A 16,113-nucleotide genomic window follows, 5' to 3' on the forward strand; every position below is an offset into this window, starting at 1 on the left:
ATTTCACAGTGTATAAATATTAAGAATCTCCCCTAGTATATATCCTTAGTGGTCCTACGTAGGTAGATACCAAAAGGATATATATCGTGCGGCCTACGTACTTTAACACGAATTAATTCTTGATCATGCTGAGGTAGATGTATACCGTAGCTACTCCGAAGAGACTTATATCAATGATAGCCACGTACCACAAGAAAGTAGGTAGTCTCTACAGAGTTTTAAGTCCTCTTATATTTTATTATTTTTTCTATATTTTCTTTTCATTTCTTCTCTGATATTCTAATCCACCCTCCGCAGCGAATTATAATGCTCTCCAAGCCCGTACCCATGGCGATAATACGCCAGCCATAACCTCTGCCTCTCCGCACCTGCACCTCCCCTATCCGTGCTCGGCTCGATGGTCTCCGTCCGCCCGTCCTGCAGCACCTTAATCTCGACGCATACGCGTTCGCCAATGCTGACAACTCGAGTTGGCCCCCCCACTCCGCCGTGTCCCGGATCTTCGGCACGTACGTGTCCAGCGGCTCTTCCAAGAACGGCGCGAAGTCGTCCGCGTGCGCTTCCATATAGTTTGTTGCTGCCTGCCGTACTACTCTGTATGCCGGCTTGCCTTTTATCTCTGTGTCCGGACCGAGCGGTATGTCTCGTGTTTGTAGTTGGTCTGCTATGGCGGAGAATAGACAGTGCCCGTCTGGCTGTATCTCTTTCTCGACTAGGTTGTTAGCCTTGAATTCTTTGAGCAGGTATGTCTTCTCGATTTTTCGGTGGTCTGTCATGTTGGCTGCCTCTTGTTCGGCGGCTATGGTAGCTGCTTCTTGTTCTGCTGCCCTCCGCGCCATTCGCTCCTTTTGGCGGTTCCGCTTCTTGGGTTGCTGTTGTTGTGTCGCGGGGTCAGACCTGGTAACGGAGAGATGGTTGTGTCTTTTAATTGCTCTGTTATTTCATTCGTCGTGTCTCCGTTGGGATTTTGGTCTTGTAAAGCTTCTTGCTGTTCTTGTTCCTCTATTTCGCCCATTGCACGTCCCTCGTTGTCTCCATCTCCGTTTATTGCAGCAATCTCTTGTTCCTGTTTCCTTTTTAATTCCCTCTCAAGCTCGGCACATTCATCGTTGACACCCTTTCGCGTCTTTTTTGTCGCATTCTTCTTCTTGTTCGTGATTCGCGCTTGCAGTTCGCGCTGTTCTTTACGATGCCGAGCTTGAATAGTCTCTAAAGACTCCATGATAGCTTGAAGGGAGGGTGTAGTCTTAATTTATTTGGCGGTCGTGGTTTAATCTTAGGAAGTCAACTTGGGGTTCTTTGAGACTCTTCGATACCGTAAAAGATTTCGACATGAAATCTAAACGGAAGATTAAACTATTTATTTCAACGCGGGGAGAAGTCGTTATTTTCAATGGTGGGTTTCAAGCTATAGGTACAATTTTACGCGGTATAGTGGGGTAGCTCACTTAAATACCCCCTTTGTGAGGAGGTACTTTAAGTATACGTAGATGGTAGGTTAGGTTAGGTACCTAACCTAACCAACATATTCATACATGCTATGGCATAGACTCGATATTCTCAAGGATAAAAACAATAATACACGAGGTACTCATACTTGAAATCATATAATTAATCAAACTTAAAATCATCTCATGAATGCCATAAATACTCATCGATTTGCTAGAATTGTTCGTAAGCAACTGACCTAACTATTCAGCTTAGAGACATTAGGTGTATATAAAAGGAGAATGTCAATAACGCCTAAACAATGACAAACGGTTAACGGTCCAATGGCGTAGCCGCAACTTTTCTGAATCCCCCCTATACCCTATCTTGCAAACCGAGTCATATCGCCCGTCTATCCAGCATAGAAACAGTGTTTGACGCCAGGTCCTGGAGATAGGCTACATTTGTACATATCGTAGGCGTATAAATCTCAAAAGACCTAATTACGCTCTGAGTCTCGGCTACTTTACCGCCTAGAGAAGCAGCACATAATTCCAGTTCGGCCCAAGAACCAGCAGCATCCGATGAAACGGACGAGGGACATGGCTGCGGTGGCGATAAGAAGGAACTTGAAGAACTGTGCCGTACGGTCTGACGTAGTACCCTGTGATTCAGTTAGCCATAAAACTCTTCTCTTCGCCGTCTATTTCAACTATAAAAATTTAAACTTACCCCGACACCGAATGTGGACAGCTTGTCACTAGTTACACCCACAATAAGAGCGCAGTTCGAGAACAACCACGCAACGACTAGAGATGTTCGGAAGGACTTGTACGAATCCTCAAGATCCTTGCTGTCATCCTCGGGTTCCGGCTTGAAAGGAGCCAAAGCACGCTTGACTGTCTGCTCAAACTGGCTGTCGATATCCTCCTGGGGCTTGTCGATTTCTTCAATGGCAGCTTCACCCTTTTCATCCTTTACAACCTGAGCCTTTGGTAAGGCCTCGGCTTTATCTGAACCCTTTGTACCCCATGAAACATCGTGCCAGTTGTTGAAAGCGTAGACCATCAAAATGTTGATGTATGTCGACATGAGAACCAGGTACTGCGGGAACGAGTGGAACATGTGCCACGGATCCAGGTACATAAACGATGCAATGAAGTACAAACCAAATGTCGCAAGTAACGCCAGGATAATGATAGCCACTTCAGACTGGCCCGTAAACATATCCTTGAGAGCATCGCCAGCACTTTCGCCCTGGGGCAGATTCTGCGGCTGAAAAGCGTTTACGACAAGATAACCAGATAAGATGAGGACGTAGATTTGAATAAATCCGAACAAGCCAAACGACGCAATATATGACCACTTGGAACCCTTAGGACGGTTACCAAGCGCCAGGATGAACTGAAGAATCAGGAAGGCAATGTACAGGTACTCGAGGATGATGTTGACAATAGGGGTAGCAGTGTCACCGAAAGGCCATCCGTGTTTCTCAGCAGAAGTCGGACCGGGTTCCGTGTGTGCTCCGACCAAATCCATAAGAACCGTTGTTGTCAGGTAATACGATGCCAAACTGAACCAGGTGAACAATACGTTTGCGATGTTGTAAATAAGCTGAATATGCAAGAAGAACATGCGGACGATGTTATGACCACTCTTGTACATACGACCGAAATGCATCAGCGAGTAAAGCGAGGCGGCAAATGAACCGTTGAGCCAACGTCGTCGCTGACTGATGAATTCAGGAGCACCCTCAGGAACATCAGTCTCACCCTTGGCAGCTTTGATATACGACAGATGCCACTTAGACCCAGCTTTGGCGACAAGCTCGAAACACAAGATACGATCTTCGGCCAAGAACATGTTCTTCTTGAAGATGTTCATGCCTTCGATACCCTTGGGTCCGAGAATCTTGGAAAGAGTATGGTCACCATGGAAGTATTGGTCTAGAGGTCGACCCATGATAGCTCGGAATCGGTATGCCGAGAAGGCACCAGGCAACACAGACACGTAGCCGAAAGAGCTTTCTAGAGGCTTGTCCAGAATATTAGAGATCTTGTACTCGAAATTCTGGACGGCGACAAGAGGGTTCATTAACTTCTTGCCGCCTTTGCCTAACATGGCGTGGATTTCACCACAAGCTCCACCAAGATCCTTGTCGTTGTAGAAGCCTTCCCAAAGCGCAAGGAGCGATTTCGGTCCCGGCTTGGTACCGGCATCAAGAAGAATACACACTTCAGGGTTCAAGATCCTGCCAAACGCATTGAATAACCAACGATGAGAGTTGATCTTCTTGGTGTTCTTCTGCTTTAGACAGAAAATCATCTGGACAGGGGGCAAGGTCTGGGGGCTGTCGTCCACTGGCCTAATGAGCTGCTGGTTTGGCGTAACAGACAGCTGAGTAGTGTACTCGAAGATATGAGCAACAGTCTCTTTGCCATTGACCTCCTTTTTCACGACACCATCCTGGAAGACACCGATGGTGGCCAAGACGTCTAGTGTTTCCTTATCTGCTTTCTCGATACCATCGAAAACAAAACAGACTACAATCTTTTGCCAGGCAGGGCCGCCCTTATTCCAGAAAGTAGATTTCTTGAGGTTGACGATGTCGCGGACATTCTGCATAACACCGTGAAGTGTTCGCGCAAAAAGTTGCTTGTCTTCGTTGTAGTAAGTAATAGCGATCAGAAGCTCTGTGTGTCTGTTATACATTCGAGGCCGAAGATCGTAACCGTTTTTCAGAGTAAAATCGTTCGGGTCGCAGGTAGCAGCAGTGTATCGCATATTGAGAAACTCACCGCTGCCGCTCTCAGTATCCCGGTACTTAGCCTGTACAGCGTTCTTGATAGCACTGGGTACGGGATAATCGGCGCTGAGAACGGATCCTTGAACTAGCTTCACCCTTCGAGTAGCATAACGCTTTAAACCACCGCCAGCACCGCCTGGTTGCTGGCGACGTAGCCATCCCTCGTCGCTATCGACAGTAGATGCAGGTCTGCCATATCCAAAGCCGGTATCCTCAAGCTGATGCCCACCGTAGCCACCTGCAAACTCACCGGGATATTGAGGTGCTGGCGACTGTGTAGGAGGAGGAGCATTTGTAGCGTACGACTCGGTAAGACTGTAAGCCGAGACTGGACGTGCAGGAGGAGTATTGGTACCCAGCCGATCCTGTTCGTAATGAAGACCAGGAGTCTGTCCTAGGAGATGACGCTGTGATTCATCATCGTCTTGCTCAAGGGGAGTAGATGATACTGTATGCGACGAGGTACGAATTAGCTGTGTGACCTTGCAGATGGACAAACCCAAAGCGATGGTTAAGGTTAAAACTTTACCGTGCTGCCGGCAGGCATGTCTTGAAGACGGTGCCCATCGTAGTCGTCAGCGTGACCACCGTTGTAAGCCATTTTGACTATCGGCTACACCAGCCGGTCTTAAACAACAAGGTCGCAACCCGTTTAATTTATATTATTTAATATTTGTTTTCTGACGCTGGTGTTTGTGTTGATTCCTCAACACTGCGACGAACAATGTAAGATCCAGGGGCCACGCGAGAATCAAGGTTTCCCCCCACACGATAAAATATTAAAGTGAAAGCGGCCCGTCTGCAGGTGAGACCAATATTACAAGAATAAGTAATAAAGGAAGGAAGGATATCGAGCGATTTGATGAATCAATCACCCAGTGCTCGAAGACATAGGGGGAAGTCTCGCGATGGGTGAAAATATGTGTAGGTGTTCTAAGGGGAAAGATGAAGGAAGGGCGGTCTTTCGTATTTTTTTTTTTTCAGGTTGGGATGGGATCTGCGTCAGGAGTACATAAAAGGAGACATGCAGGAAAAGAGACAGAGTTGAGGTACCTCTTGTAGTACCTCTTGTAGTACCCACCACCAGCAAGCTTTGCAGACCTAATAGCACCTATTCACACTTATTTTACCAGGGCTGATGTGGCTTAGCACGAATTACAAGTGACTCAGGCGTTACGTTACTGCTATGCAGCTGGCTGTGAAGTAAGTTACCTTTGTCATGCTCTATATATTATCTGCGCTAGTATACTAGTACCGTTGCCAAGCTGCATCTTAATTGGTTGAGATGAAACCCGCATACCTGTTTTCCAACTGCCAGATACTTTAGTAGGTACTTAACGGGCACGAAACTTATTCGTCACCTGCTTTCTTAAGAGACAAATATGTCACCTACGTCACTTGATATGATATGCATCTAATTATCATGATGGTCTACTAGATGTTTGTCAATGTTATTCTATGTTGGTTTCTTTTCCTATAGTGTTACAATGTCAGTAAGACAGGTGGAGGATTTGGGAAGTAAAAAGAGAAGTACATGCAATAATGGAAGACTTCAACTTGCAGGTTTTTTGAGATGGATCCAACCTTCAGGCTATCAGCCACAAATGCGAGCTAGCAAATAGCATCAACATGACAAGGCGCAATGCACACGATAGCCTACTACCAGGTACTACATACAGGTCAGCACAGGGATAACGAATAGGATAAGCAGCAGGCGGGCATCGCTATTGACCAACATTACTCGTCGTCCTGCCTTTTTCGAATTCTCTAGATAATATCATAGTTGCCTATCTAAAGTAACTAATCAATATTATAGTCCATTCGTATTTTCCAGTTATATTCTAGTAGTTATATGGTAAATACTACCTCTTATGCACTACAAGTTTGTCTCTATTAAAGAATACGAATTATAGCTAATCTGTTAAGTGAATATTTTGTATATTGCAATTTTTTCAGGGGATGGCTGGTACGTCCGTTGGCAACCTCAGCTTGCCGTTAGCTTGAAACTGAGTCTCCATATTTTCCCCAATGCCCTACGTGTACTACTAATACGTACCTAATTCACCTAGTAAGGTACCTAGGTATGTATCTAATAAGTAATGACATTGCTAAATTGAATCATTATATGATATATATTCCTTGACTTAATTCTGTAAACCTAAAAAACAGTTATTAAATACCTTTAATCATCATATGTACAATGGTCACGGTTAAGTTAAACGTACATGTTTATATTTCATGTCAAGACATAAGGGTCTCTCTGGGCTAAAAATAGCTAGAAATAGGAGAGCTTGGTGGAGATTTCGTAGCCTCATTGGATGGAGTGAATCCCCTTCCCTGTGGATACGAAGAATGAGGCGGTGCACGATTCGGTAACAATAACTTCCTCGTCGCATATGTCGATCTTATCTGCCTCTACTACATATCTCACATTAGTATCATGCTAACCTTCGCTAAGGTCTTTCCTTTGGTTATTATATGCTATAGATGAGAGCAACGACAACCTTACATACAAGCCCTAGCCATCCCGTACATAATAATCAACAGTTACTATATATGGTCACTAACAAGCATTGCATCCAGCCTTACAAACGTTACTTTTAGATCTACCTACATGTACTTCTCCCATAAACTGTATGTATGAAGTCAGCTACACAACTCCTCGAGTTTCATGTGGGATGGATTAGACATATATATTAGGTAGATAGTGTAGGCGTATTAGACCATTTTGCATTCAGCCTCAGTGTTAGGGCCACCAACTTAACAAATCAGGATTTTTGGCCATTCTACCGCATTAGTGTGTATCTTGTATGTCTTTACCTTTCACTTGTACTATCTACAATAACATGCTGAACAAGGCTAATGTATTGTACACTCAGCTGTTGGTTTACTTGTAAGTATGATTTGTTTATAGTTCATCTATCCCCTTTATTGGGATGCGGATGCAATTGTTGTATAGGCAAAGTCTACGGCGTTCCGCTACTATTTCCAATGTTTATCGCCATGTTGTTTTGGGCGGATTTCGACAAATACACTGGAGCTCTGAATCTCTTAAACCCCCATTTACTTGGGCCAAATCGGAAATCGGCACTGTTCATCTTTATACAAAATGTCTATTATACAATTCCCTGCCTATAAGATTTAAAAACGGATGATCTAATATATCCTATTTCTTACAATTTTGTCCTCTCTAAGAGGCTATGTTTAATTGTCAAGCGATCTTTCTTAGGAGATGTGAAAAGAAAATAGCTAGGGGCCGTTTACCTATATTTAATTCCCATTGTTCACGGGAAATAAAGAAAGGCAACCCCCCCCCCAAATCTCGGGGAGGCAGAAATACGACGATACCAGACGGCACTTGGAGGACGCGGGCAATGATTCGCCCTAATTAGATTGATTAATTGATTGCTTGCTGACCCAAGACGTCGGTGATAAAATTCCATCTTCGGGATCGAACATCCAATTCGATGATATTCTAGGCGAGGGACCGGATCAATTAAAAAAATATTGCTTCGTACGCCACCAAAAACTTGGTTTGAAGTACCATGATATTTACACATTTCATCGAAATACTCTATAACGTAACGCCCTTACGTGCAGGCAGAGCAGACAAGTATAAAAATTTGAAATAAGAATAAAGTAAAAGTAAAAATCATTGAACGACCCCGTCGCATGGGTCCGTAGATCTATGGTAAGAGTTCTAGCCCTACCCAATTACAACATAACAATATATGTACACGTTCGTGTACATGGTGCGCAAACTCGTCAAAGATGATTCTTTCTATCTATGTGAGGTTTATTTTCTATTTCGGGACTCTTTGAGTAGAAATGCTTAGTAAATTCGAAATACGAAAATAATTGATCATATCGTCTTTGTTCTCTCCTTTTTGACACATGCTTATTTTCAATTATGTTTTGAGCTGTTCCTGGATCAGAAGGTACAAAATATCTAGAGTCCTGGAGGATTATTTAGTAGCGACTAGCCGTCCAATGAAAAGGCGTTGTTGGTCCCTGCCAGACCAGTTTGTTTCGCCTAATTTGGCAATTTTGTTATTTTGTACAACGCTCCCTCGCTGAGAAAGTAGTACGTACCCTTTAAATCGGTCCATTATTCTTGTTCCTTATGGTGTGTTTCGCCCAGGACTACCAGGACTACCAGGCCTATCCCTCAATTAATGAAGCCGAACTAACCCTGTCCGCTATGCTTTCCCATCTGCCCATCGGCCCCATCCCCTCTTGTAGTTCGCAGTTCGTAGTTCGCACTCTCCCAGTCTCCCACCTTCCAGGCCTTCCCAAGCGCCCCCCCTCTGCCCACTCTGTGCGGGATCCATCCTCATTCAATTAATTCTCTTTTTTTTGCCAATTCATCTCTCCTGTCATACTCTAACCACGCTGCAAATTCAAACAAAAAAAAATATCGCTCGCACAAGCTGCAATCGATACTACAGTGGACTTAGTTAAATGTTCTTTTCTATGGCAACCTAGGTTGCAATTATTCGAATTCATTTCTTTGAGCTAGTCTCTCTGTCACTCGTTTATCTTCCCATCAATTAAATCATCGCCCTGTAACGCCAACATTCCCGCGCCTCCCCCTTCTTCCACCAAAACCCAGTCAATTAGACATCACGACAAACACGACCGACGCTTGACGCTTCCGTGTCGTCCAATCTCACTTCATAACCATCGAGGCGAAAAAAATAACGAAGACGTTGCGCTTAGATATCTATTAATCGCCAATTAAGACACTTTAGTCGGGTAGACCGATCTGCAGTAAGGAACATCTTACCGCCAAGCCAAACTCCTCAACGTCTAGCATCATATTGTCGATCCCTATCGAGGCATCGATTCCGAGTCCCTTAAAAGTCTAAATCGTCAAGTCACCCTTTTACTTCATCAGCATTAGAGTTGCTCTCTTCTAGGTAGCAATGGCAGGCGTTCCCGGCTTCGTTGGGTTCTCCCTAAGTAAGTTTAGTTCACTCCATTCTAGATTACTACCTCTAACACTTGAGGTCCAGACGAAGATGTCCCGTCATCTTTCGCTAAAAGACAAAATGGCTGTGTAAAGTGCGAGAGTGGTGCGCCGACGTGTCCCAGTTGTGCCGACGATGAAATATGCCAATTTAGTGTTCAGACCTGCACTGAATGCCCTCAGGCCTTCTGTTTAAAAGATCCAACCGCCGATACTACCGCTCCCCAAGTCAGTAAAGGACCGAATTCTGGTGCGATTGCGGGTGGCGTGGTGGGAGGCTTGACTGCTGTCGCAATTATCACTTATTTAGTCTGGAGGTTCTGTATCAAGAGTAAGAGGTCTCAATATGAACCAGAGCCGTGGCAAGGAGACGTAGAGCATACGAAGGAGGCTATGAGTATGCCAAATGAGTTGGATGGCTCAGGCCGATCGAAACGAGCATCGACACATACCGTACACTCTATCGCATCTACCGTCCTAACCCGCGCTTCGAACATTATCCAGATCGCATATATTCCTGGAGTAACTAACCGAGCTACGCCAACATCGCCAACTCTACTTGTTCCTCCAGTACCACCGATTCCTATCGCGCACTCGGACAGCGGCAGCAATTCGCCCTTTGACGAACAGCGTTTCTTCGTTCCTGGCGACCTTCGAGACTCGACGTACTCGGGCATATCCGGTTACAGTGACCGTTCATCAGTTGCCCGGACGTCATATGCTCCACGATCGAGTGTTGCATCTACTATATATGGAAAGAACGCCGTTATTTCCCCTCTCCCAGCTCAGAAGGGCAATTTTCTCAAACCGTCTATCATCAGCGTTAAGTCGCGCGCTCCTAGCAGTAACAGCGGCAGTTCAACGCCGCCTGTACCAGCTGTCGACTACGAAAAATACGATCAACCACCTGCTTCTCCAGCCTTCAGTATTGGCGCTACCTTTTTCAAAAACGCCAGCGCTTCAACGGCGACTGCTGTGCGGCCTCAAATGGTCCGTGTTGGCAGCGGACCCAAGACAGTTGATGTAAAATCGAAATCTTCCCCCGACACTATTGAGGAGTCCGATAACCCACACAAGGAGAGAGAGTCAAATGCGGTGACAATAATTGAGGATACGCCGGTTGTAGATCAGGGTCCCTTTGCAGATCCACCTAGCCGTGGGAACAAAAACAACAGCTCCCTTAGTGCAGTAATGGGAGACTCGAACAGAAGGGTCGACAGAAGCAAATCCTTGACAGGGCGAGACGGCAGCCCGTTCGGCGACGAAAATGCCTTACGAGAATAATCTAGCCTCGATCTAACATGACGTCTACCATCATGATGGGATATGGGAAATGCGTGACAAATGGGGATATACTCGTCTACTTTACACTACTTCTGGTATTTACTTAGTCTGGACTTTTTTTTTTCTTTTGCTATTGTTAGTCGGTCGGCAAGCCAGCTTTTGTTGATTCTTTTCATACCACCTACTGCGACCTTGGGATCGCAGTGGGACGAGTGCTGGGCTGGATCTTTACGGTACGGCGTCTCGGTTTGGAGATACGAATGAAATGGGACAGTTTATAGTGCCCTCGTGTAGATGGTTGCTGGTGTCGCTATTGCGGCTAGCCTGTCTTTTGCTATGTATTGTGTTGCCCCTTTTTGTAAGCCTCTAGGGCCCCAGAGACAAACAATACGATCTGTTCGAACGCTACCATACTTTGATAGTTATCATCAATGTGACTTAGGTCTTATGAATCTGTGGAACTGTGCTAACATGATTCGTAAATGGCAAGAAAATAATATTAATGGCCACCTTTACTCTATACGAGTCGTATTCGTTGTTCATTAATAGCAATCCCTACAACAGCATGAATGCAGCTTTGAAGGGTCTTTCAGTTACTATATACCAATAGTGTAGGATATCAGTGTTAGCCACGTATTCTCCATATTGCGTCTTGCCTTACCCTCTTTACCTCAGTCTGACAGTCCGGTCAGTGTGGTATCAATCTTAGCAGTTTCTCGAGTTGAAATAGTCTTTATAGTTATGGTATGGAATTGATATTATATTATAGACCTATATTCGCAGCCCCATCCACTTGCAGTGTATAACCCTTTAGTTCTGACCAGGCCGTGATGGGCAGCATGATATCGAAATAGTGCTAAAATACCGTACTATATATTAACCACTCTTACGTACCTCTAGCTCGAGTTCCACTAGCATTATTAGTGCTTTAAGCTAGCTAAACCGAGTCGACATATTTTTACAAGCTCATACTCACATTACGCGTCTCGGCTCCGTACTTTCATGTTTAGATCACAGGTAGGCTAGGTAGCAAGGTAAGTCTATCTTCCCAACGCGGCATGATGCTTATGCCAAGGTGTTGATGTTGACATGGCGGCCCGAGGAAGACTCGTACTGCAGCCTTTCAATTGCTTGCTGCATGCACCCATCCGTTGTCCGACCGGAGAGGCGTTCAGCGGAGAAGTAGAGGGAGAGGCTGTGAGTATATATCTTAGGTATTTATTTATGTTAGATAAAGAATGTAAGCATATGTATCTTTCTACTATGCCGCCGCTACTCAATGCTTCCCGCCGGAGAGCGGAGTAGACGGTGGGCGTTTAGTATATATGCAGATATTCAAACCCACCAGTAACGTTCATACTGCCCCTAATAAGAGTACCTAATGTATCCCCGTCTTAATACTTGGTCGGATAAGGGGTGTACGCATTTTCATAAGCCATCTCGATCTAATGTTCTGGTGTCTTTTTTAAAGCATCAGCACCTACATAACGTAGTAGATATCCAAACGATACAGTCTTTCTACATGCCAATTATATTATGTATGCGACAGACATCATAAGAAACCAATGCATTTACATGCACGTATGGCATTCTATCAGCTCGCACAGTCAAAAATTCCGACTTCCATTTTTAGATCAACAGGCAGGAAGGCTTTCGTGATGAGAAAAAGCTTGCTTCTGTTAGGTAATCTAATGATTAACCGTATCCCCCATGTCTCTGCTGGTACCCGAATGCGCGTATACCCATGCCCCTTAGGGAATACACTGTAGCATGAATCCATCGAATTATCCCAAGCAACCTTTCTCAGTCTGCTACTGCTCACCAGGTATTATTAGAATGTGCTAAAATAGAGCTCTGCTGTACCACAAAAGAGAACCCAAGCTACAATTCCAGTGAAGAAGGTTAACATTACCTTCTTTGATAAAGACAGGTAACCCCATGTGTCAGGTGTATCGGCCTCTTGCATCTGCAACTAAATCCATCTCATGGTCTCCCCGACTCCTATATACATAAATATTTCTTAACCTATCATAACGAGAGCAAGATATATATTAGCAATGATTCTTGGATTCAATAGTAATATTGGTTATACAATAGCAATAGTTGTTGTGTGCCCAACGGTTGGTATAGGGGCTTTTTCTTTCTTGTAATGGAAGCTGCGCGATCACGTACAGACCGGTTGTTAGTATCATATACTGATCGCAGCATACATAGATACCTTAGGTCCTTATTTGTATATATTCTATCAAGATTCTAGCTGAGATGAGACATCTAGAACAAAGGATGCTTTTAGTACATAGTTATACCTATTTAAGGCAAGTAGCTACGAGCTCCCATAGTTTCGGTTTGGAGTTTCTTACGGGACGATAATGTTATTTTTATGCCTTCTAGATTTACCTCATTATATATACTACATAAGTAACCTACCAGACAACCATTGCTTCCCGAAGAGTAACATCTCTACTGAGCAACATTGCCCCTTCGTGGAGGAAGAGAAGTTACTATCCCACGTCTCCTATTCCGAAATCGAAGAACTTCCCACTTACTCTCATGGATAACTAGCTAGTCTACCTGTGAAGAATAGAGCACGTAGCTGGATATTAATAGCATCGTTAAAAAAATCCCTTACGTGACTTTTTGGTTTAAGTAAAGGGGAGTCTTTGTAGTATGTATTGTTACTACTTATATATAGGTAGACATGTACCATAAACTTGTATAATACATACTATGATGGTCTACGCTCCGAAAACAGGAATCCTAAGAGGATTTGTAATTATATGTGACACTATGGGAATGGTATTATATCTATTTAAGGTGACCTCTGTCCTTCATAATTAGTACAAGCTTAATATTTACATTTCACACTTGTCATTATTGACTGGTTAAACGTGGCAATCCTGTAAGATGAGAGCTGGAGACTTTAACGTGTTGGAATCTGATAGATATGTTTATATTTGGTCTTTTCTGGTGCGTCCTATGAACACAGGTTAGGATATAATAGGCGTAATTGGGTTACGGATATGTCCTCGAGACGTAGCTTTAACGGAGACGGGTTTCTACATGACCGAATACACACAATATAACAGATACACCATATCTATAGGAGTAATAATTACTAGAACCAGCAACGCGGAGTTGTATCGATCTCTGAATTCGACGTATTAACAGATTACTATTCCCTTCCGGAATTATTGCCTACCTAGGTAATGATACACAAATTCCGGATTTGTCAAGTGTGAAGGAAGACAAAACAAGAAAAGGAGGAAATGGGGGTTAAATCCTAGATCTATCCATTGGATGCACTCCGCATTCTAGAAGGAGAAGTGCCTATGGCAAACATTCTTAATGCTTACTCTGCATGAACAACAGCATTTTCCCTGCAGGTAAATGAGTCTCATATCTAGATAGATTTCCAGGGGATGACCACCCACGTAGAGGAATGCAGGTTCGACAGCCGTGGGGGAAGTGTGGGAGACAAGCCGTATGCCAGCCACTTATGCAGCGTGACGTACGTATATACATCCCATCTATGTAGGTAAGGTGAGTCTTCCAAGCCTAGAAATGGGCAAAGATGGGGGGATGCTCAAATCGGTTGACTAAGGTATCTATTTTATAGGGATCTATATTTGGAATATATATCTTTTCCTAGGTTGGATTAACCGGCTCTTACTTGCATGCTTTAAGATATATCTTGATACCATGGGCGGAAATGGTATTACGACTTCTTATATCCTTAAGATCACCGTTCATGATACGGATCGGGACACACCAACGCTGACAGTACGAACACCCTTCAGATTATAACATATGTAAGACCTACCGCATAAGGCAAAAGCGACCCCCGCGAGAAGACTCGGAAGACCCCCAAGACATGATCCCACGCCCAGCTAAAGCATAAACATGGCTGAATTCCCTTACGTTAGAGGCGAAAACTTCTCATGCAGCGAAAACGCCGACCGTTAGGCCCGAAATTATACGGGCGAAGAGTGCATATGGCGTTGCCGACTACAGAAATGTGTGCCACGCTGAAAAAAACATTAATGTATGCGTTCTCTCACCTACCGCCACGCGGCGTCTAAGCGCACAAGCTTAAAGGACAAGACAAGAAAAAAAAAGCCCCGAAGGAAGTCGGCGATAGTCCCTTGCCGGCAGGGAAGAAAAGTTTCGAGAATTGTTCCGCGCGTTCGGCGTAAAACAACTCGATCCTATTCGTAGACGGGTATACGGGCAGCGTGGACGAAAGGGGGAAAAAAGACCTTCGCGACCTACCATAAATGCCGACATCGAAGCCGCGCTCGCCCGCGCGCATACACGCACGTACCAGCACAGGCTCGCTGTCGGGAAGGATCGCGACCCCTGGGCGAGTTTTCGCTACTCGCACACCGGTCGATAGTGGGAGACGGGACGGCCCGGCCGGAGAAAGGAAGGAGAAACAGCGCATGGATTTAGAGGATGGGAAAAAGGGAAACCTCTCCTACACTCCCAAGAGTTTCCCTCTGGAATCCCGCGGCAGATGTTGGTTAAATCAGCTAGACCATGGGACAGCCGAAGTGTTTCTGCAGCGGGACTGAAACGGCAGAGGCACTGCTCCCCTTTTGTAGACGGCGATATGTCCTGTACCGTAGGCGTGTACCACGTGCTGACGTGGTAATGCTCGCTTGCTTATATACCTGTTATATCTACGTGCTCCCGAGCGGCCAACCCACTCTCGACGTGCGTCCTCGAGTTTTCCGGCTCGGATGTACGCTAAGCGTTGTTATGTGCAGATGATGCTTAAGCCAACGTGGCACGTGGGGGGGGAGGACAAGCAGCCAACGTTGTGAAGGATCGGGATGCTAGACCTTCTGCAGAGAGGCTCAAGGGGCGAACTTCTTTCTCGATGTACATACCTACCTAACTTACCCTTTTAGAAGCTTTGTAGCTGCTATGTAGTATGGTCCCACCGTAAGAAATTACGAGCATTCGAGAGCTAGGAAGATATTGCCCGTAGGAGCAGGATTAGCGAGGTTAGACCCCTAAACCGCGTCCGTGGCATTGGGAAGATTAAGCTGTGGGGTTGGTATAACCACGCGTTTGGACCGGTCGTCCGGCGTCAAGGGGTTTGCCTGCCGTGGGGACAATGCTTGTCTGACCGCAATAGGGTTTTCAGAGCCGCCTGTATATTCGGGTATAGCTGTATATGGGAAAGGGGACATGATGATGCTCAAACCTGGGCTGAGATCTGGTAGAAGATGTTCTTGCATCATATGTCAGCACTAAGTCTGCAAGAAGTAAAAAGGGATATGTACAGCCATAAAGAATCTTTCATTCGGTGAAGACGGCAAGAGGTCACAGGGGGGGTCGAACCCTACATCCTCGGGTACGATCCGTACTATTTGCATGTGGGAAATATTAGGCGCGGGAGTTGAAACACTTGCCGGACAAACTATTGAGTGATGCCCAGAAAGTAATCTGCGGTCATCAACAGGTGCGTGAAGTCTTGTATGGCTCGTAGGTATCCTGACTGCCGAGTTGAGGAAAGACGAAAAGACACAAACTTGGTAACGAGACTTACCCAGTGATGAATGACAGGGCTTATGGAATGTTGTTGATGTGCTTCCTACGCTGACTAGTCCTAAAGGGTATA

General features: G+C 45.0%; 2 protein-coding genes across 2 annotated transcripts; one reads left to right on the top strand and one right to left on the bottom strand.

The window, feature by feature from the left end:
- Positions 1–260: 260 nt before the first annotated feature.
- GL218_05449 (Chitin synthase 1) lies at positions 261–4,835 on the bottom strand (the record flags this gene model as incomplete). The annotated part of the gene is made up of 4 exons (XM_033582113.1): positions 261–897; positions 1,959–2,092; positions 2,161–4,707; positions 4,764–4,835. 4 exons carry the CDS (start codon positions 4,833–4,835, stop codon positions 261–263), a joined length of 3,390 nt encoding a protein of 1,129 aa, XP_033434849.1.
- Positions 4,836–9,159: 4,324 nt separating this feature from the next.
- GL218_05451 (putative opy2 protein) lies at positions 9,160–10,487 on the top strand (the record flags this gene model as incomplete). Its single annotated transcript, XM_033582114.1, has 2 exons — positions 9,160–9,196; positions 9,250–10,487. The coding sequence occupies 2 exons, from the start codon at positions 9,160–9,162 to the stop codon at positions 10,485–10,487; spliced, it is 1,275 nt and encodes a 424-aa protein (XP_033434477.1).
- Between the last annotated feature and the right edge of the window lie 5,626 nt (positions 10,488–16,113).

The sequence above is a fragment of the Daldinia childiae genome, assembly GCF_008694065.1.
Source record: "Daldinia childiae strain JS-1345 chromosome Unknown Scaffold5, whole genome shotgun sequence".
Taxonomy (NCBI): Eukaryota; Fungi; Ascomycota; class Sordariomycetes; order Xylariales; family Hypoxylaceae; genus Daldinia; species Daldinia childiae.